The sequence below is a fragment of the Musca domestica genome, unplaced genomic scaffold (genome assembly GCF_030504385.1).
Source record: "Musca domestica strain aabys unplaced genomic scaffold, Musca_domestica.polishedcontigs.V.1.1 13, whole genome shotgun sequence".
In the NCBI taxonomy this organism is placed as follows: domain Eukaryota; kingdom Metazoa; phylum Arthropoda; class Insecta; order Diptera; family Muscidae; genus Musca; species Musca domestica.
In genome coordinates, this window is record NW_026712172.1 from 4,923,343 (window position 1) to 4,945,122 (window position 21,780).

Consider the following 21,780-nt stretch of genomic DNA (forward strand, 5'->3'; position numbering starts at 1 on the left):
GACCGAAAAATGGCTCGTGAGCTGAACATATTACAATTTTCCATTCGCAAATATTGAAAAATGAGCTCGGGGTAGCTTTTGACTTTTTTGAGTGTCTTAAATCATCGGCTGACTTCTTCTGGGTGGGGGAGTTCTGTCCACCATATGCTAGGAACACAATTGGAGCGAACGACGAATTTTTTCGCGGCGTATGTTCGTCGTCAAAAATAAAACACATATGTGTATATGGAAGTGCACACAATCACGGCACCGGCGAAAATTTCGTCGGTCGCCGCGAACTCAATTAGCTTTATTTCTATTTCATACGCCGGCGACCGGCGAACAAAACAGTACAAGGTGGCCATACTTGTACGAATTTTATGTGTTTTAGTAAATAAAGTTACTTTTTACTTTAAAATTTGTTATGGTCACTCTACTATCTGTTACTCGTATAAAAAAAACATAATTAATTTGTTTATTTATTTGTGTACTTGCGCCTGAGTGAAGATGGATATCAGTGAATTTATAATAGAGAAGATGGACATAAGTGAAATTATAATAGAGAACGTAAAGAATTATGTGTTCTTGTATAATTCATTGTAGTCAACAAATGAGCAAAAAGTAAACAACTTCATCAGCTGTTTTATAATTTCGTCGGTATTGTGTTCCATACGACGAATTTTCGCGGCTCATTTTGTCGCCGCGTAGGGCGAAATTCGTCGTTCGCTCCAATTGTGTTCCTAGCAATATGGTGGTTAGGATGACTCCCACGATAACACCCAAGCAGGTATTGCAACGAAAGCATATTGTTAAGGGAAAAACTTCGTCTCCTCATGTAAATGGTCCACAGGAGTCATGAGTTCTCATGACTTCAAGCTTCTTATGTACTTGCACCCTTAGACAAATTTACTGCTATTGATTAGTAATCAGGGTTAATCCAGATAAAGATTTGTATTTACATATTTTTACCTTATAGCGAGCTTACACAAAAAATCTTTAGCTGTAATACCGTGATAATTGACCAATCTCAAAAATATATAACGTGTGTTTTTGTGATTATTCAAGCATCCTGCATAAAGTATTGTATGCATAGTAGAAGAATACAGGTAGTCGCATGGACATTTCTGTGAAACCAATTTTGAAATTAAAATTTTTGAGTGAAAAGTTATTGAAATTTGTAAAAATTGTTAAAACAAATCCTTTACCTTTGTACCGTACCTTTGTTAAAGGTGCATATAGAGGCGGCGTATTGGAAAACATAAACAAATCTATTATCGAAGAAATGTTGAACAATTTTTAACATATCAATGATCTCAAGCTTTGGTGCATCTTCTACCATGATTGTATGTAAACATACTTTTATATATTTACCCTTTAAGCACCAAAACTAAATATATAATGCTGGCAACACCGATACCAACGAAGAATCCCATGTCTTGCGTTGTTTTGACGCCGTGTGCTGTCTCGAAATTGTCGGCCGAGTTTTCTGGTATACACACATAATTTTTCAAGTTTTTCAAAGTTAGTTCTGTCGTTGTCGTTGAATGAATGTTGTGAATGTTTAAACATTAGAAGAAAGGTTTTTATTTTTATATATTTGAGTGCTAAATGAGAAAATTGTGTGCAAACATCAAAGAATATTCAACATTTGTGGACATAACGATTTGTGCTTAATAATATTTTACTGAATATCAACATACGAAACGGCGGTAAGTTGCGAGAAGAGCAATAGTTTTTCATTTTTGTGGAAGTAGGAAGTGCAAATAACAATAAATTAAAAATATTAGGCAAGACTGACAACGCCCTATAAAGTGATAGACAGCCTAAAAACGCTTGATCCAATAATGTAAACCATTGCATCTATTTGAATAAAAGTGGCGAGAAAAGGGATACAAACCAAGTAAAAAAATGTTTTGAATATGATGAAAATGAATCTGGATCGTAACTTGAAAGCAACATCCATTCATACATATATATAAGTATGTACATTGCCATCGATTGATTTATCTATACAATGAGTTCTGCTGTTTTCCTCTACTTCTCGCTCAGAAAATACACTCTTTTTCGTTTCATTACTGTGTTGATGACATCATTTTATTCGGTCTATTCAATTCGTTCGCTCACTCTTACTCGCACCGCACGACGAGCAAAACAACAAATCTTGGTTGGTAAGTTGTCTGATTGTTTTAGCTTGCTTTCTGCTTACTTGCCGCATTAACCTACAGACGGAGAGAACATCATCATTGCCGTCGTGCGTGCGGTCGTGTGTGTTTTTATATCTTCTTTATTAAAATACTGCCCGTTTGCCCCATCAAAATGTGCTTCGAGTGAAAAATTTAATTTTACCTTATTTATTGGTAAAATTAACACCAACAACCACAACAAACAAATAAATACAAAAACAGTGAGAATATATGAAAATTTTCTAAGTGGCAACAAAAAACGTCAATTCAAGTGCTAAAACGTAAAGTGAGTGAGTGTGAGAGCGAGAATAACCATCAGTTACAGAGAGTAAGAAATAGAGGAAAGAAAGTGTGTGAATTAACATTAAAGGTGATTCAAAACAAGCAGATACAAAATATTTGATATCGATATTTGCAATAATGACAGTTTGAAGGATATTTATATAATCCATCATGAATTAAGTAGCTCTAAATTTTGCTGAAAACAATCTTAATGAAATGACTGTTAAACTGATTGTATGATGAAGTATCAAGTGCGCTCTTGTAAAGGCCAGAAAAAACAAGTGAACACAAAAAGCTAGAGAAAGTTGAGCTCATTGGGTTGGGCGTAGTATTCTAAATTATTTTTGTGTGCGTGTTTAGTGTTTATTTTTCATCGTCAATGATAGATTGATGTGGTGGTTGTACATTGTACAAAATTTCAATGGATAACAGTGTGTTTGTAATTTATATTTTATTTGTGTATGATCTTCGTTAAAATTGAGCTATGCTACTAATCTTCATTTATTGACTTGGAGCTCTTAGTTGACGAAAAGTCCAGTTGAATTCATAGTAAATTCAAATTACGCTATTAGAAATATTTAAAATCTGGTTTTTATAACTGTATTTTTTCCAAGCTTGAATTCTTCTTTCAAGGAATTTCAATTTCAGGATGAAAAAAAAAAAACGCGCAAACACTTCGGGAATACTTTTCATTATTTGCTTGAAAAATAGGTAGCATCGCTACCACCGTCATGTGTTGTAAATATACCTTGAGCTTGAATAAACCTTTTTTATAGGTACATATAGAATTTTAAGTACGATACCTAATTGCTTCAAGAATATATACATTTGATTTCTACTTTCTACCTAAGAAACAGAAAATAATAATACTGTTTCTTAGGTTAGGTCAGCCCCAGGATATATCAAAATTAGAGAACATGTCATAGAAGTAGTGAACTGGATCAGGGAAAGATATTGATACATATAAAACGATTTGGAAATTGGCGTGGTTTTATAAAGTAGTTCACTTCAGAAAGGACAACTAGAAAAATTCTTAGCCAAAATTAGGGGAAAAGTTAAATCTGTGGATAAAAAACTAATAATATCTGAAAAAGTTTACTAAATAAGTAAAATAGATCTATTCCAAAAGTTGAAATTATTTCTGTTTTTTTTTTTTTTAATTTAGTTTTAGCTGTAGTAAAAAATCAAATATAAAATTTATCAACAAATTGTCTTTTATGTTAGGAGTAAAGGATTTAATGATACACATACATTTCGAGTATTTCAGTTGAATGAAAATCAAAAAATGTTTTTCATTTCTTTAAAAAAAAAAAAAAAATCATAAAAAAATAAAACAAATATTTAAAAACTTCACTCACACACATATACACAAGGGTTCATCTGCGGCAGTAGTAATTTGAACGCTCAGTATGTGGGGAGATAAAATATGTTAGAAAAGGGAATTTTTGGAAGATTTTTTATGGGAATTGAAGTAACTCGTACAGTAAAAAGTATAGAACTGAGTAATATTTAAGATATCGGATTTGTGTGCACATAAGTGATTTTATCCTTCCACCATCATGGACATATATGCACAAAATTTCGTGTCATTTATAATGTTTGGGTAATCGAAATAATACAAAATTTTACATATTTGATACTGAATTATAACTTTAGTTCATCTTACCGATCTATGAATTACAATTTATGCATCTGATTTTGACTTAAATTTAAGGATCGTACCAACTAATTTTTAGTTATTTGAATTCGAAGGGAAATATTATTTTATTTCATTCTCTAAATAATATTTTTCCAGATAATTTGACTGTATTTTGATGATTCTAAAAGTTTTACAAATGTTATGTTTTAAATTTACCATAATCTGTGAAATCTCTACCAGTTGATAAATACATATGTTAGCATTTGAAAGAAAGGAAAACTTGAAAGAAAGTTATTAAAGAGATAGATAGAAAGAGGGGAAGAATAATGTATCTTTTGCCATTTGAAACATTGGAACTGTATTTTAAAGAAGCTCTGATATAAGGTGGACTCATTTTAATTATACTTAAATTTGACACCATTATTTGGCTTTAAATGCAAAGGAAATAAATAATATAATTAATAACAAGTAAACAAAGGCTATAGCCGTACGGGGCCGACCATGTGATATCCTACAACATTACAATATATTGAAAGCCCCCTTATGTCAAAATCGAATTTGGAAGATTTCGCTTTTGAAATGATATCATAAAGCCCTGCACAAATGTTACCCTTAAACTTTTGACCAAGGTCATTTGGCCAATATTTACGCTCTCCCTCGTGTTGTTAGGTATTCAAAACAAGTTCACACGAAAGTTGTGGTTCATTTGAGCCTACCCCTGTGCAAAATTTCGTGAGGATCAGACGATAATAATACCTTCAACACATAGTGTTGCAGAATGTAAAAAAAAAACACTATAAAAAATGTATAATTCAAAATTGTAATTGTATTTCAAATTATGTTTTCTGGCAAGAGTCCATTTCGAATTAGTCAGAATTGTCGAAATCTGCCCCGCCGTTCTGAGATGAGATTGTATAAATTTTGCTATATATGCGATATATTGTATGTGACCATTAATTGAACGGTCAGAAGGGACATTTTCGTGTATTTGTGATTTTGCCAGGATTAAAAATACTAGCGGTTTAGTGGAAATGTTCGTATTTTTTGCATAAAAGTTATGGTCTATCTTAACCGCTAAATATGATCCGATGACCAAAGAAAATGGACGGCTTCTGGCCAGTCTTAATACTAAATTCCGCGTCTATTGGTCTGTGATTGCAAATTGTAGAGCAACTGCAAAATCGGGAAAAATATTATGTTATAATCTCCTATATATCCAATTTCCAACAATAGGCTACTACTCTGACCCTAGACCCACCACCTTGCATAATTGCGACCTGTAAAGTGATTACAAATTAACATGGACAGACGGACATTCATAGCTAGGTCGACTTAGTTTCCTATGCGGGAGACCAATATTTCGAGGTGTTACAAAATTATAATACCACCAACACAAACTTACAATACCACCAACACATAAGTATAAAAATCATTTTTGCTAGGAACTTCAACGCCCAAAAATTTAAAACCAATTAAATTGCAAATGTGATATTTCTCGTTTGCATTATCTTGTTTTAGAATGCCAATATGCCTACAAGACTTGTGCAGAGTATTAAATTTCATTTTTTTTTTTTTTTTGAAGCCGTGAATTGTGAATTAGAATTCCATGTTATTCGAAAAAATACAAAATATTTGCTGACAAAAAAATATACTATCTCAGTTTATATTCTATATAAAATAATACTAAGATACTACTATAATACTATACTAAAACAACTTCTTGTTCAGCTATATTCTAGACGCTCCACAGAGTTTGAATGTATAAATAAATGTTTTATATAAAAAATAATATAAGTATATTTATTGTAAAGTATTGAATATATAGTATGACGTTACTTTGATGTTTGACAATTTTGCTATAAAAATGTGAAATAATTATGTATAAGCGGCCCTTTACCACATGATGCTAGAGCCATATGTAAAGTGATTTTTTCCACAATTATCTGTAGCATTCTAAAGCATACATTATCGTAAAGTATATATTGATATACATATATTAAATATATAGAATATATAAAGTACAAGTGTATTGATAGTAGCGCGTAGTGTATATAATTAAGCGTTACTTTTAAGTTTGAAACTTGATGGGTTAAAAATATGAAAAAGTCTCTCTTTAACATAATATGTAGTTGGGCATTAAACTCTCTTAATATGTACTTTATAGTTAAGTCAAATATCTATCATAAAAATAAAGCTCTCTGAAGCTCCCTGGACTAACACTTATGGTGGCTCTGCATGGGTAAAGAAGATTCAGAACGAACAAATATTTCCTGTGTTACTGGTGAATGCACGATCTGTTGTTGAGAGTAGGTTTTTTGATCCATCTTTTCATGTATATGAACCGATAATTGTTCTTAAGACATCTTTTCTTTACAAACTCCAAACCTACCTACATATATCTATTAGTGGGAAGTATAGGTGAAATTTGTCACGTTAATTCTCTTTATAATAGTTATATGCGTCATCGTTGTTATTAAACTTGTCAAGTTTTCGTCCTAACTCAACTATTCGCCATAAGTTGTCATTTACAATTTGGGTCAATATACAAATGAACATCTTGATTGTCTTTGCATGATTACCTCAGTGGCGAAAGGAGCGGCGTCTATTACGAAAAGAATATCAAAACAAATCCGAATTGCTAAAATGAAACACCAAAATACCAATGTTTTTTTTTTTGTTGTTGCTGTTTGTTCTCTTCGTTTCCACTCTCGCTCTCTAGCATTAAGACTAAAATAAGGCGGTGACAGGAATACGTAATTCTGTTAGTCGTCATTTTGTTTGCCCTTTTAAATGTTTATATAGGTATATATTATTTTTGGTTTTACTTCTCCTCACGCAATCCACTGTTTGTATGTCAGCAATGGTGATGAATTCATTGATATTTGTTTGTGTCATCCATCCAGTAGAACAACCAGACAATCGAAATACATTTGATTGGGAGTGTGTGTGTGTGATGCTTAAGCTATGTTTTAAGCGCAAGAAGAAAGAATGAGAAAAATTACGTAATAGATAAGAGTTGCATGTAGTATTCAAGTTTTTTATTTTGTTCCATTTTACCAGTTAGCTCTTTGTTGATTCTCTTTTGTGTGTATATTCGTCGTGGTCTTCGTCGTCGTCGCCACCGCCAGTGATACGATACAATACACACGGACACACATTCAAAAGTACTACCCAACCACCACAAACGACCGTAATGTATCGAAGAGTATTCAGTTTGCTGAGTGCGAATGAGCTCATTTTTTGTTCTTCTATTTCGTCTGCTACCCCTGCCACCAGACAACATGAACTTTTCACAATGATTTCATACGTACGTGCGGAAAACGATACATACACACATGTATACATACAATTATGGTTGAATATAAACCATATTCAACCTAACATACACCAACAAGTATTAAGTGTTTGACACAAGTTTTACAAACAAACATGGATAGCATGTACATATGTTGTGTATGTTGTTCTAAATTGGATATGCAATTAGTAGTGTTTTGTGTGTTTGTCTGTTAATAAATATGTACGTATGTATGGAAAACTGTATAATAATGACCAATTGGGGACCAAGTCAAAGGTTGTGTCTCTTTTTTTGTTAATAATTTAGACTCAAAATACATACCTATATGTTTTCTAATTAAGATGTCACGGATGCCAATAGGCAGGTATTCAGTGTAAATACTTTTCTGCCAGCTCACTTTGAGAAAAAGGAATATTTCATTGGAATTTCTCTAAATTAAATTCGTCATTACTAAAAATAAAACAAAATTCTGATGAAAATATCATGTCGCAAAAGCGTCTATCCCACCCACAATTTATCTGATGACGAGAGCTGATATTTTATGTTTTTACGTTTGTTCCTTCCTACCCATTAATGAATGTTTTGTGCAAGTACAGGCAAGCAGAGACAGTCCAATTGGCTTCTTGCTGTACATAAAGTATATATGCATTACAAGATAGCGAGAGTTTGCATTGCAGGTGGCATAACGTTGCAGTCAATAACAAACAGTGCTGGATGGAACCCTCTTTGGGTGCAAATTAAGTTGCTTTCTAAAAAGGGGAGGCCCACGCTAACAGATCAATTGAATGTTTTTAGCGGCAAATTTCTCTACAAAAATATACACCTTCCCCACTATGGTAAATTGGTTTGTATGGCCGTACATATCATTGAAAATTTATAGAACGGGTTCCAATTGTACTTTATTCCGATACAAAAAATCTTCTTAATCATGGCCCATACAAGGGATCGCTAAGGAAGACTTTGACAATAAACTTTGTAATTCTGCACCATTGTGATTTGTCTCTCTTTGAATCTCCAATCGCAATTATGCATCCTATATAGGTCCAGTTTTTCGTTTTATACTTTATGCCAAACTTTAATTTAGGTATCTTTGAAAATTTATGCACTCTAAATATTTCGGTAACATTCGTAAAAACGCATGTGTCGTCGACCGCAAGCATCGAATTAATACTATGTATTACAATTTGCCTACGAAAAATTGAAAACTATGAAAAAATTTAAACTCTTACTGCAATTTCTCTCGAGCAGTTATTTTCTTCAGTGTTGATTAAATATTGGACCTTTCTTCTAAAACGACAAGTCAGTTACCTGTATAGAAAAGCTAACATTAAACTATATGTTTGTGGGGTAAGTGTCTCAGAATTCGGCACATAAGGTGCACAAAATTTAGGTACTTTCAAGTAAAAGAAGCAAACTTTAAACGATTAAAAGATTTTAGTTTTAAAATATGCCCATTAGTGGGTAAACACTCCAAAATCATTTTATTTGTTAATTAACAATAATTTAAACTATTTAACATTTAATATTTTAAAAAAAAATTATTAATTTTAACATAGTTATGATTTCTTTCCATTGACAAAACGTAAGTTTCATTCGAATAAAATTTTAAGCGGAATAATTCTCTTCGAATCTAAAATAAGTTAATTTTCACATTTAGCAAACAAATTGAATTTATTTGATTTCAACTATAAAGAAAGGTTGACTAATAAAGGAAACAATTCATTTCATTTCCAATTATTCTGTTAACACGATCTTTCCCAGAGGAATGATATAATATTTTACTATTATAACATTGCATTTGTAGTGTATCTATGGCATACAATTTTCACTATTGCTTTTTGGCTAATAATATATGTATATATAGTTGTTGTAATACACATTTAATAGGTGAATTTGATAGCTCAATAATTGATAACAATTTGTACAATATCTTATTGAATATTGATTGATAACTCGAATAGTCCAGTAAATTATAGCGAATTATGACAGTTTTTTTCTGAGATCAGTATAACAATTTGTGTATTTTTTATTTTTTTTAGATAAAAATCATTCTGCATTGAATATATCCACGAGATAACTGATTTTGCAAAATTGAATGTCGTTTGATAGATGTTTTTAATTTATTGATTACTTGAATTTTGTAATTTTCTTGCAAAACATGATTTGTTCGACCTTTCGCCTTCGCTTTTAAATTAATGGAGGCAATGATTAAAAATGAATGACCCGAATTATATAAATCTTGTGTCATTCCGCATTTTCTAAAACATAATAATGTGAATTGTCGTGAATGTTTAGTAAAGAATGTATTTGTTACAAAAGACGTTTTATTTTCTGGCAAATATATATTCTCACAGAATTCTTTGAAGTAGATGAACATAATTAATGGAGTGACTTCATTTGTCATCAACAACTGGCAATCAAGAGGTCCCTTTTCAGGTATAAGTGATTTGGATGTGGCGGATCATACACGGATACGGATATCCATCCGAATGGTTTCTTTGAAACACTAACTCCAACTTCTTTATAAATATGATAAAAGATTACTAGATAGGTCCGTGCTTATCACTTAACAGAGGGTTTTTTGTAATTGTTTCCTTTTTATAAAGCAAATAAGTACATGTGTTGTATTGTCGAAAGTTTGCGTGTGGATTATTAAAAAAAGGCTTTATAAGGTTGTTGACCACGATCTGTATTTGAGAAAAATTGGAAGATTTTCTAATAAACACCACCCCCCTAATGTATATTTTTATACCTGTATATATTCACATTTTTTATTGAGTTTTCTATTCCCTGTTTGTATTTCATTCTCATTGTTGAAAATAAAATTGGTATGCGTGTGTGTGTGTGTGTACTTTTGTATAATCGGTGTGTTTTATCTATTGACTCTTAACTGATTCCACATTTGATGTGATAAGTTAAAGGCACTAAGGAACTTACCTACTAACTTGTAGCAACTAATTTTTTGGTATGTCAATAGTGCTGTACCTGTTGTATTTTTATAGATAATAGTTGAGAAACCTGTGTCGGGTGTGTTATGAAATATGTACAATTGGAAAAATATTTCAATTGAGTGTTAAACTCATATTTTCACACATTACCTATATCCATTTTGCTTGGAATTTTGTTTGTTTGAGTAAATATTATGAATCATTTGTATTCTTTTTTTTTTGGTATTTATAAGAGAAATTGCTGTACAACGCCTACTCCAGTCTGCCCTCGTTTGAAAATAGAATTTTGAAGTGATCTAAATTTCATAGGTAATTCGAAAATAAACGTATGCCTATTTTCACATAAAGTATCTTGTAAGAATTTCGAAAACGAAAAACTCAAACAAATTATATTGTTGGCCTAAGAAACTAAACACACGAAGCTCACATTTGCATATGGAGTCCACTTTGCGCCCTTGTCGACTCTAATTGAGGTACCATTGACTTTTATTGGCACAACTAATTAAATTATCCACCAGCTATGGTATAATTCATATATAACTTATTTTTTTTAGCAAATTTAGAATATTTTCATTTAAAATGATATCATACCGACATATTGTAAATATCTGGGTTGTGGGTTAGATGAATTTTTTTTTTTTTTCAAATAAACATATTAGATTACTTAATTAACTTTGGTTAATTGTATAAAATATTCGGCGTTCATAAGGCATTTGTTTTATAGTTGTTGATGTCATGGTCAAATTGTTTTAATGACGTGTTGTTAAATGTCAGTTATTTGTATCAACATTCTGGTTAATACATAAGTGATAAAGGTTGTTTTGCTGATATCTACTACCTATTTTTGTCTTCTAATTGCAGAAATTAACTTGCGAAAGCAATGACGACGGACATTTCAATTGTTCGATGGGACCCTAGTCAGGGTCCTGGCAACGAATACATCGACGAATATGAATACGATGGTGGCAACTCCAGTTCAAGATTATTCGAACGTTCACGTATTAAGGCCTTGGCCGAAGAACGCGAAAGCGTACAAAAGAAGACTTTCACGAAATGGGTAAATTCGCATCTGTGCCGGGTTAACTGCAGAATATCAGACCTTTACGTTGATATGCGAGATGGCAAGCATTTAATAAAGTTGCTGGAAGTGCTGTCCGGCGAACGGCTGCCGAAGCCTACAAAGGGAAAAATGAGAATCCACTGCTTGGAAAACGTAGACAAAGCTCTGCAATTTCTGAGGGAGCAACGCGTACATTTGGAAAATATTGGTTCCCACGATATTGTCGATGGCAACGCATCGTTAAATTTAGGTTTAATTTGGACCATTATTTTGAGATTCCAAGTAAGTTTTGACTGTTTTTTCATTTTGCAAATTTGTAACGGCTGTGAAGTTTTTATCTACATTTGTGTTTTATGTCTCCCATCTAATTACTCTTCTTCCCATCTAATTAATGTCTAGATCCAAGATATTACTATTGAGGAAGTAGACAATAAGGAAACCAAGTCAGCCAAGGATGCTTTACTATTGTGGTGTCAAATGAAAACAGCAGGATATCACAATGTCAATGTTCGCAACTTTACAACATCGTGGCGCGATGGCCTTGCTTTTAACGCCATTATCCACAAACACCGTCCTGATTTGGTACAATTTGAAAAATTGTCAAAAGCCAATCCAATGCATAACTTAAACAACGCCTTCGATGTGGCCGAAGATAAGCTTGGTTTGGCTAAACTTTTAGATGCCGAAGACGTATTTGTAGAGCATCCTGATGAGAAATCGATCATAACTTATGTTGTCACCTACTACCACTACTTCAGCAAGCTTAAGCAGGAGACTGTACAAGGCAAGCGTATTGGTAAAGTGGTTGGCATAGCTATGGAAAATGATAAAATGATTCATGACTATGAACATTTCACAAGCGATTTGCTGAAATGGATTGAAACAACTATCCAGGCATTGGGTGAACGCGTCTTTGAGAATTCCTTAGTTGGCGTTCAAGGACAATTGGCGCAGTTCTCCAATTATCGTACAATAGAAAAACCACCCAAATTTGTTGAGAAGGGTAATTTAGAGGTACTCCTATTTACGTTGCAATCGAAAATGAGGGCTAATAACCAGAAGCCATACACTCCAAAGGAGGGTAAAATGATCTCGGACATCAATAAAGCCTGGGAGCGTTTGGAAAAGGCCGAACACGAACGCGAACTAGCTTTGCGCGAAGAGTTGATACGTCAAGAGAAGTTAGAGCAATTGGCAGCCCGCTTTGATCGCAAAGCATCGATGCGCGAGACCTGGTTGTCGGAGAATCAGCGTTTGGTTAGCCAAGATAACTTCGGTTTTGATTTGGCTGCGGTGGAGGCAGCCGCCAAGAAACATGAGGCCATTGAAACTGACATATTCGCCTACGAGGAACGTGTTCAAGCCGTAGTTGCTGTATGCGATGAATTAGAGTCGGAACGATATCATGATGTGAAACGCATTCTATTGCGCAAGGAGAATGTGATGCGCCTTTGGAACTATTTGTTGGAGCTCTTGCGTGCTCGTCGTACGCGTTTGGAGATCTCACTTCAATTACAACAGAACTTCCAGGAAATGCTGTATATCCTCGACAACATGGAAGAAATCAAGCAATTGTTATTGACTGATGACTACGGCAAACATTTGATGGGCGTTGAAGATCTTTTGCAAAAGCATTCTTTGGTAGAAGCCGATATAAATATTTTGGGCGAACGCGTCAAAGTTGTGGTACAAAATTCGCAGAAATTCCTCAGTGATGACCCAGAATCATATAAGCCATGTGATCCTGAGATCATAGTAAGCCGTGTTCAACAGTTGGAGGACGCATACGCTGAGCTAGTGCGATTGGCCGTCGAACGTCGTAGTCGTTTGGAAGAGAGTCGTAAATTGTGGCAATTCTATTGGGATACTGCCGACGAAGAGAACTGGATTAAGGAGAAGGAACAGATAGTTTCAACTGACGACATTGGTCATGACTTGACAACTGTTAACTTGTTGCTCAGCAAACATAAAGCCTTAGAGTCCGAGATTACTTCTCATGACCCTCAACTGCAGAATGTTGCCAAGGTTGGCGCCGAACTTATTACCGAAGGTCACTTTGGGGCCGATAGAATTAAGGATCGACTTAAGGAAATCCTTTCAAAATGGGATCATCTTCTTGATTTGACAAAATACAGACGTCAACGCCTGGAGAATGCTGTCGAATACTTCCAGTTGTTCGCAGATGCAGATGACGTAGACAACTGGATGTTGGACACATTGCGTATTGTCTCTAGCGAAGATGTTGGTCGTGACGAAGCAAATGTTCAGTCGCTACTTAAGAAACACAAAGATGTTGCGGATGAGCTGAAGAACTACGCTGAAGTAATCGATGCTCTTCACAAACAGGCTGAAACTCTTAAACTCAATGAAACGGAGAAGGCTAACGTTGACAAACGTCTGGAAGCTATCGATACGCGTTACAAGGAGCTTACCGAGCTAGGAAAGTTGCGCAAACAACGTCTGTTGGATGCTCTTAGTCTTTACAAACTCATGTCTGAGGCTGATGGTGTCGAACAATGGATCAAGGAAAAGACCAAGATGCTGGACACAATGGTACCCGGAAAAGATATCGAAGACGTTGAAATTATGAAGCATCGCTTCGAAGGATTCGACAAGGAAATGAATGCAAACGCTTCCCGCGTCGCCGTTGTCAACCAATTGGCCAGGCAATTGTTGCATGTCGAGCATCCGAACTCTGATGAAATTTTGGAACGTCAAAACCGCCTTAACGTTGAATGGTCGAACTTGCGTGAGAAAGCTGAAGCAAAAATGGACGAACTTAAGTCCGCTCATGGCGTTCAAACGTTCTACATTGAATGTCGCGAAACTATTTCCTGGATCGAAGACAAGAAACGTATTCTCACTGAAACGGACAGTTTGGAAATGGATTTGACTGGCGTTATGACATTGCAACGACGATTGAGTGGCATGGAGCGTGATTTGGCAGCAATCCAAGCTAAACTTTCTAGCCTTGGAAAGGAAGCCGACAGCATTGAGTCCGACCATCCTGAGGAGGCACAAATCATTCGCGATCGCATTGCCCAGATCGAACTTATATGGGAACAGTTGACACAGATGTTGAAGGAACGTGATTCGAAGTTGGAAGAGGCCGGCGACTTGCACCGATTCTTGAGAGATTTGGATCACTTCCAGACTTGGTTGACCAAGACACAAACCGACGTTGCTTCCGAAGATACACCAACATCTTTGCCAGAGGCTGAACAGTTGCTCAACCAGCATCAATCAATTCGCGAAGAAATCGACAATTATACTGAAGACTATAAGAACATGATGGAGTATGGAGAACGATTGACATCAGAATCGAATACATCTGATGATCCACAATATATGTTCTTGCGTGAACGTTTGAAGGCTCTAAAGGATGGTTGGGAGGAATTGCATCAAATGTGGGAAAACCGTCAAGTCTTGCTATCGCAAAGTCTTGATCAACAGCTTTTCAACCGTGATGCTCGTCAGACCGAGGTCTTGCTCAGCCAACAAGAACATTTCCTCAGCAAAGACGACACTCCTGTCAATTTGGAACAAGCCGAAAATCAACTCAAGCGCCATGAGGCATTCCTGACCACAATGGATGCCAATGACGATAAAATCAACACTCTTCTGCAAGTAGCAGAAACATTGGTTGAGAAGGAACACTTTGATGCCGATAAGATCGGAAAACGTGCAGAAAATATTGCCAGCCGTCGTGAAGATAACCGCAGAAGAGCTCTGGAACAGCACGAGAAGTTAAAGAATCAAGTCAAACTTCACGAATTCTTGCAAGACTTGGACGAGTTGTCAGAATGGGTCCAAGAGAAATATGTTACCTCTCAAGATGAGACATACAGAAGTGCGAAGACTATTCATTCCAAATGGACTCGGCATCAGGCCTTCGAAGCTGAAATCGCTGCCAACAAGGAACGCCTCTACGAAGCCGAGAAGGCCGCCGAGGAATTGTCCAAAGAAAAGCCAGAATTTAAGGATGTTATTGAACCAAAATTGAAGGAACTAGCAAAACAATTTGAAGATCTGGAAACCCACACGAAAGAGAAGGGTGCCATGTTATTCGACGCTAATCGCGAAGTGCTTGTCCAACAGACTTGCGACGACATCGATTCGTACATTACCGAATTGGAGAAGCAAATTGTTAGTGCTGACACTGGCAATGACTTGACATCTGTGAACATTTTGATGCAGAAGCAACACGTGATACAGACACAAATGGCCGTTAAGGAACGTCAAGTCGAAGAAATCGACAAACAAACCGAATACCTTAAGAAGACGGTGCCCGAAGAAAAGATTGAACCGATTGTGACCAAAAAGATTGCAGTGCTGGATCGGTTCGAAAAGATTAAGGCTCCACTGATCGAACGACAAAAACAATTGGAAAAGAAGAAAGAAGCGTTCCAGTTTTGTCGCGATATCGAGGATGAGAAATTGTGGATAAACGAAAAACTGCCTGTTGCCAATTCCAACGACTATGGCAACTCTCTCTTCAATGTACATGTTCTCAAAAAGAAGAACCAATCCTTGGCCACTGAAATTGATAACCACGAACCACGTATCAATGCAATCTGCAACAATGGCCGCAAACTCATTGACGAGGGTCACGAGGATGCAAAGAAATTCGAGGCATTAATCAGCGACTTGACACAGAAATGGCAAGAACTCAAAGATGCCGTTGAAAATCGCAAGAAAAATCTCCTGGAATCCGAAAAAATACAGCAGTACTTCTTTGACGCCCAAGAAGCTGAATCGTGGATGAGCGAACAGGAATTGTACATGATGGTTGAGGATCGTGGCAAGGATGAAGTCAGTGCCCAGAACCTCATGAAGAAGCACGAAAACCTGGAACAATCCATTGAAGATTATGCCAACACAATTCGCCAGTTGGGCGAAGTGGCTAGCCAATTCAATATCGACGATGTGTCGAGTGTCGACGCAGTTGCCGTAAAACAGTCACAATTGGACAAATTGTACGCTGGACTCAAGGACTTAGCTGGAGAAAGACGTGCTCGCCTAAACGAAGCCCTGCAATTGTTCATGCTCAATCGTGAGGTAGACGATTTGGAACAATGGATTGCCGATCGCGAAGTTGTGGCTGGATCCCAAGAGTTGGGTCAGGATTATGATCATGTCACGCTGTTGTCTGAACGATTCAGTGAATTTGCTCGCGACACAGAATCCGTGGGTGGCGAACGTGTCGCCAAGGTGAACAGCATTGCCGATAACCTGATCCAAGCTGGTCATTCGGATTCCGCCACAATCGCAGAATGGAAGGACAATCTCAACGAGTCCTGGCAAGACCTTTTGGAACTAATCGAAACGCGCACACAAATGCTTGCCGCTTCCCGCGAGTTGCACAAATTCTTCCACGATTGCAAAGATGTTCTTAGCCGCATTATCGAGAAACAACACGGTGTGTCGGATGAATTGGGTCGCGATGCCGGTTCAGTTTCGGCCCTACAACGTAAGCACTACAATTTCATGCAGGATCTGACGACTCTATACGCCCAAGTACAACAAATACAAGAAGAATCGGCAAAATTACAAGATTCATATGCTGGCGACAAGGCTAAGGAAATCACAAATCGCGAAATGGAGGTGTTGCATGCATGGGCGAATCTTCAGGCCATGTGCGATGCACGTAAACAGAAATTGGCCGACACCGGTGATTTGTTCCGCTTCTTTAACATGGTACGGATTCTAATGATCTGGATGGAAGATTTGGTTAGACAGATGAACACCTCTGAAAAACCACGCGACGTTTCAGGGGTCGAGCTTCTTATGAACAATCACCAGAGCTTAAAGGCGGAAATCGACACACGCGAAGACAATTTCTCAGCATGTATATCACTGGGCAAAGAATTGCTGACTCGTAACCATTACGCATCGGCCGATATTAAAGACAGACTTTTGCAATTGAATAACAGTCGAAACGCGTTGCTAAGAAGATGGGAAGAACGCTGGGAGAATTTACAACTAAGTAAGTATTCTGTGAACCGATTGGCTGTCTCAGTTGCAACCACCAAAACACAATTTAACAAACATATATATTTATTTGCAGTTCTCGAAGTGTATCAATTTGCCAGAGATGCTGCCGTTGCCGAAGCTTGGTTGATAGCCCAAGAACCATATCTATTGTCATCAGAGCTTGGACATACCATTGATGAAGTTGAAAATCTCATCAAGAAACATGAAGCATTTGAAAAGTCCGCTGCAGCCCAGGAGGAGCGTTTCAGTGCACTTGAGCGTTTAACAACAGTAAGTTTATAAATCAAGCTTTGCGTCTCAAGGCATAACTAACTCACATTTATTTATCTGCTGTAGTTTGAGCTTAAAGAAATGAAGAGACGCCAAGAATTGGCTGAAGAGGCAGAGCGACAACGCATTAAGGAAGAAATGGAGGCTAAAGCGGCAGCGGAAGCGGCGGAACAAGCAAAACGTGAAGCCGAAAAACGTGATGTTGTCGATGTGGCGGCATCCGAAGAAGCAGCCGGTAAGTTATGTATTGATTAGTGAATCTGTATGTGATTTTTACAGTTTTTGTTAAAAGTATCAATTGCTGATTTTAGTGTGCGTAATTGTTTTTAAGAATTCTCTGCAAAATTGTGCACACTATAGTTTTTTTCATATTCGAAGATTTTACTTCTGCTAACGTTGGCATTTGTAATCGTTAAGTTAGGCAATCCGAAAAGTATAACTTTGTGTCCCATTATCTTGTTTATTTAAAATTGTTTTGCAATTTTAAACAATTTGAAAAGAGTGCGAGAAGTAAATGGGATGACAAGTCTTATGACAATAATAAATATTTTCGATAGAATGTTGTAAATTATGGCTATAAATTTGCATTTCTATTCGGGCTGATTTTTTTTTTGTTTTTTTGTCCAAGCCATGAGGCTAGTCTGATTTCTACCAAATTGTGTATAATGTTCCAATAAATTTAATATTTTCCATTTTTATGCCCTTCCAAAGGAGGGTATATTAGATTCGTCATTCCGTTTGTAACATATCAAAATATTTGTCGTAGACCCCATAAAGTATATAAAATCATTATAAGCATAAAATTCTAAGTTAATTCAACGACGTCCGATGAAATCACGATACAGTTCCCATATAACGGCACATCTCGATATTCGGTATTTTGATTTGTTTTAGCCACATTTTTTCATGGGTTTGTCTAAAAATTGCTGTTTGTAGTTCAAAATGGATTCTAGCACATATAACGGTACTCACCGATATTTGTTATTTTGATATCCTTAGCCACAATTATCAGGAAATGTTTTCAATTTTGGTATTTAAGACTCGGAATAGTTAACAATCCTTGTATTTAAATTGTCTATTTAGGTTCCCGTTTTGGTATGGCCCCCATATAACAGCTCCACCCACTTTATTGTTTTATTTTTTTTAAGTTTAACCGCATTATCCAAACGATCTTACTGCCATTTCTAATTCAAAGTAAAACAAGTCTGAATCCCGTTACTTATATATAAAAATATTATCTTTACTTAATAGTGGAGGGTGTTAAAAGTTCGGCCCGGCAGACTTACTTGTTTTTAAAATGAGCTAAAAATCACGACAAATTAAGAAATTGAAATTTTCGAGAAAAAAGACAAACATCTACCATACGAGCATACATACGTAATCAAGGTACATTTATAATTATACCGTGGTTAAACTCTTCACTGTATTACCAAAACGTATACTTACGATATAACGTACAACAAAGAAGTTAATACTTTCCGTATAGGTATAACATATAATTTTGGTGTCGTTACAAAAGTGAAACTGATTCTATTTTAAATTAGAAAACGTGAAGAATTCTTGCATGCTCATTTTAGTCTAACGTTCGATATTTAGACGTTTCTATGTAAATATCGAATGGAAGAGTTTTTACCGTTTTATGGTATTGAAGTGGTAGGTTAGGTTGGGTTAAATGATGCACGGTTGTATAAACAACCACTCCACTCGGAGACCCATTGGTCCACTGTGTTTATCCTAATTTAAGAAGATAGGAGAATAGAATAAAGAGAAGAGAAGGAAATGAATAACGAATAGTGAAGAAGCGACGTGTCGTCCTTAGCCATTTTATTTTTCTGGCTAACTGAAGAATGACTGCTGGTTCGATATCGGAGGGGGAGGACAAGTCTGGCAGAATTTGCTTACCCAGTAGCCTCTGTCTCACTCCTATAAGAGTTTGGCAGTGGCAGAGTAAGTGCTCCACCGTCTCAGTTTCCTCCTCGTCCTGACAAAGCTTGCAGTATTCAGTGTCGTCACACCCCCCTCCCCCTCAAATTTGGATTTCTTGGCCTTTATGTTGCAGTGTCCTGTAATTAGGCCCACCACAAGCTTCAAGTCCAGTTTCTCAGGGATATGAGTGACCTTGATCTCCTTTCGGTGTTCACCGGCCAAATCTTTTTGGAGACATTACATGCCCTTCCAGTTAGCCAGTTCTGTTGAAATCTACCATGATAATAATTATGGAGTACTTGTAAGAAGCAAATGCTGTATGCATTTCAGAAAGAAAATTAAACACATGTCATTTGTGAAATTATAAGCCAAAATACGTCGCGCGTTCAAATATTTAAAGTTAAACACATTTTACTTTTGGAATTGGATCCACTAAAGAAACTTGCCTGACATCAATACGATTACGACATCGATGTACAATTCCCGCTAGATTAGGAAATTTATTATGTTTAATTTTTTTTTCGCCTTCCGACATAACTTTTTGCGTTGAGTACTGTTGTGATATTTTACTTTATAGCATTACTCATATACATTTTACATTTTATTAATGCTTCATGGAACATTAGCTGTAGTCGATACTGCAGCCGAAGTTGAGCGCACTGCTGAAACACAAACAGGTATTAAACAACACTAACAAGTGAACTGTTTACATCCTCTATGCTATTGTTGTTATTAGTACACATTTTAAAATTAATTAATTATTGATCGTCTCAGTGCTTTACTAATAATGTAAATATTTACAGAACGAGCAGCTGTCGCTAGTGGTGAAGCTCATGAAGGCTATCTGACAAGAAAACACGAATGGGAGTCCACCACAAAGAAGGCATCAAACAGATCTTGGGACAAGGTATGTATTTAGAAACGGCCTCTGTAAGCAGAATATCTATAATAACGTCCATTTTTCAATTTAATTACAGGTATATACAGTTGCAAAGAGTGGACGTCTTTCCTTCTTCAAAGAACAAAAGGGTTACAAAAGTAATCCTGAATTAACTTTCCGCGGAGAACCGGTGTATGACTTGCAAGGAGCCTCAGTTGAAATTGCCAGCGACTACACAAAGAAGAAGCATGTTTTAAGAGTCAAGTGAGTCAATGTTAATAAGTCCATTTCAACTTGATAAAGCATTAACAAACCATTCTTCATTAGACTTTCAAATGGTGGCGAATTCTTATTGCAAGCCCATGATGACAATGAAATGTCACAATGGGTCTCAGCTTTGAAGGCCCAAAGTGATTCGGCAGCTGTTGCAGAGAGTAGATCACAGACACTACCAGCCACATCGCAAAAGGACGAACCAAAGCGTAGGTCATTCTTTACTTTAAAGAAAAAGTAAACTAGGTAGGTCAACAAAACAAATACAAAAACACCATAAAACAACACACACACACATACATTTACACAGCAACATTTATTTAACGCTTAAATAAATATAAAATTGTAAGGTTTAATAATTAAAATTATATACGACGATGAAAGGAGAATAATAGTTATTTATATTGCTTATATAATATAAAGAACCCCGATAAGTGCACGAGAAAACAAATGCTGCTATTAAATTTAATCTTACGTATACTGTATCTTATTTATTATTTAACAAACGTAAAATCCAAAACAAAACAAAAATTATAAGGAAACCAATCAAAAATAAAAACAAAACTCATGTATGCATTTCAATGTATTCAATAAAAATAAATTTATTCCCTCTATATTTTGATGGTGATATTTGTTTGGACACGAACTAACTTCGGTAGGTATTAAAGGGCTGCAAGTGTGACATATTTCTCTATTTATGCCATGGAGAGAAAACGCTCGTTATGTTGTGCCCTGTTTGATCAAACGCATAACAGTACGTGACATCCAACCAAATGCTTGATGTCTCGTCATGTCGGTCAGACTCAAACCCATCGTCATAACATGTAATGACCAATAAAAGGGGATGTTGAATAGTCGGCCCTATTACTGTTATCGTCGTCGTCGCAAAATGAAGTCGAGGCGACAATAATATTATTGTTGTCGAGGCGACAACAATAATAATATATTAGGGTTCTCGTTTTTTGTCGATTGCGACAAATAGTTGCCATTATCATTGTCGATACAACAGTCGACGTGAAGCCGATATTTGAGAATATCTGTCGCCGTAAAA

General features: G+C 36.0%; 1 protein-coding gene across 3 annotated transcripts; it reads left to right on the forward strand.

Annotated features, from left to right (window-relative positions):
- Positions 1 to 1,496: 1,496 nt before the first annotated feature.
- LOC101894803 (spectrin beta chain) lies at positions 1,497 to 21,343 on the forward strand. 3 transcript variants are annotated; one of them, XM_005179327.4, is made up of 9 exons: positions 1,497 to 1,688; positions 11,188 to 11,668; positions 11,786 to 17,372; positions 17,454 to 17,650; positions 17,717 to 17,885; positions 20,203 to 20,253; positions 20,380 to 20,483; positions 20,554 to 20,720; positions 20,784 to 21,343. In XM_005179327.4, exons 2-9 carry the CDS (start codon positions 11,207 to 11,209, stop codon positions 20,968 to 20,970), a joined length of 6,924 nt encoding a protein of 2,307 aa, XP_005179384.1. In that variant the 5' UTR covers positions 1,497 to 1,688; positions 11,188 to 11,206; the 3' UTR covers positions 20,971 to 21,343. The 3 variants fall into 3 exon arrangements, with proteins under 3 accessions (XP_005179384.1, XP_005179388.1, XP_005179385.1); XM_005179328.4 differs by lacking the exon at positions 1,497 to 1,688 and adding an exon at positions 2,235 to 2,532; XM_005179331.4 differs by lacking the exon at positions 20,203 to 20,253.
- Positions 21,344 to 21,780: the final 437 nt, after the last annotated feature.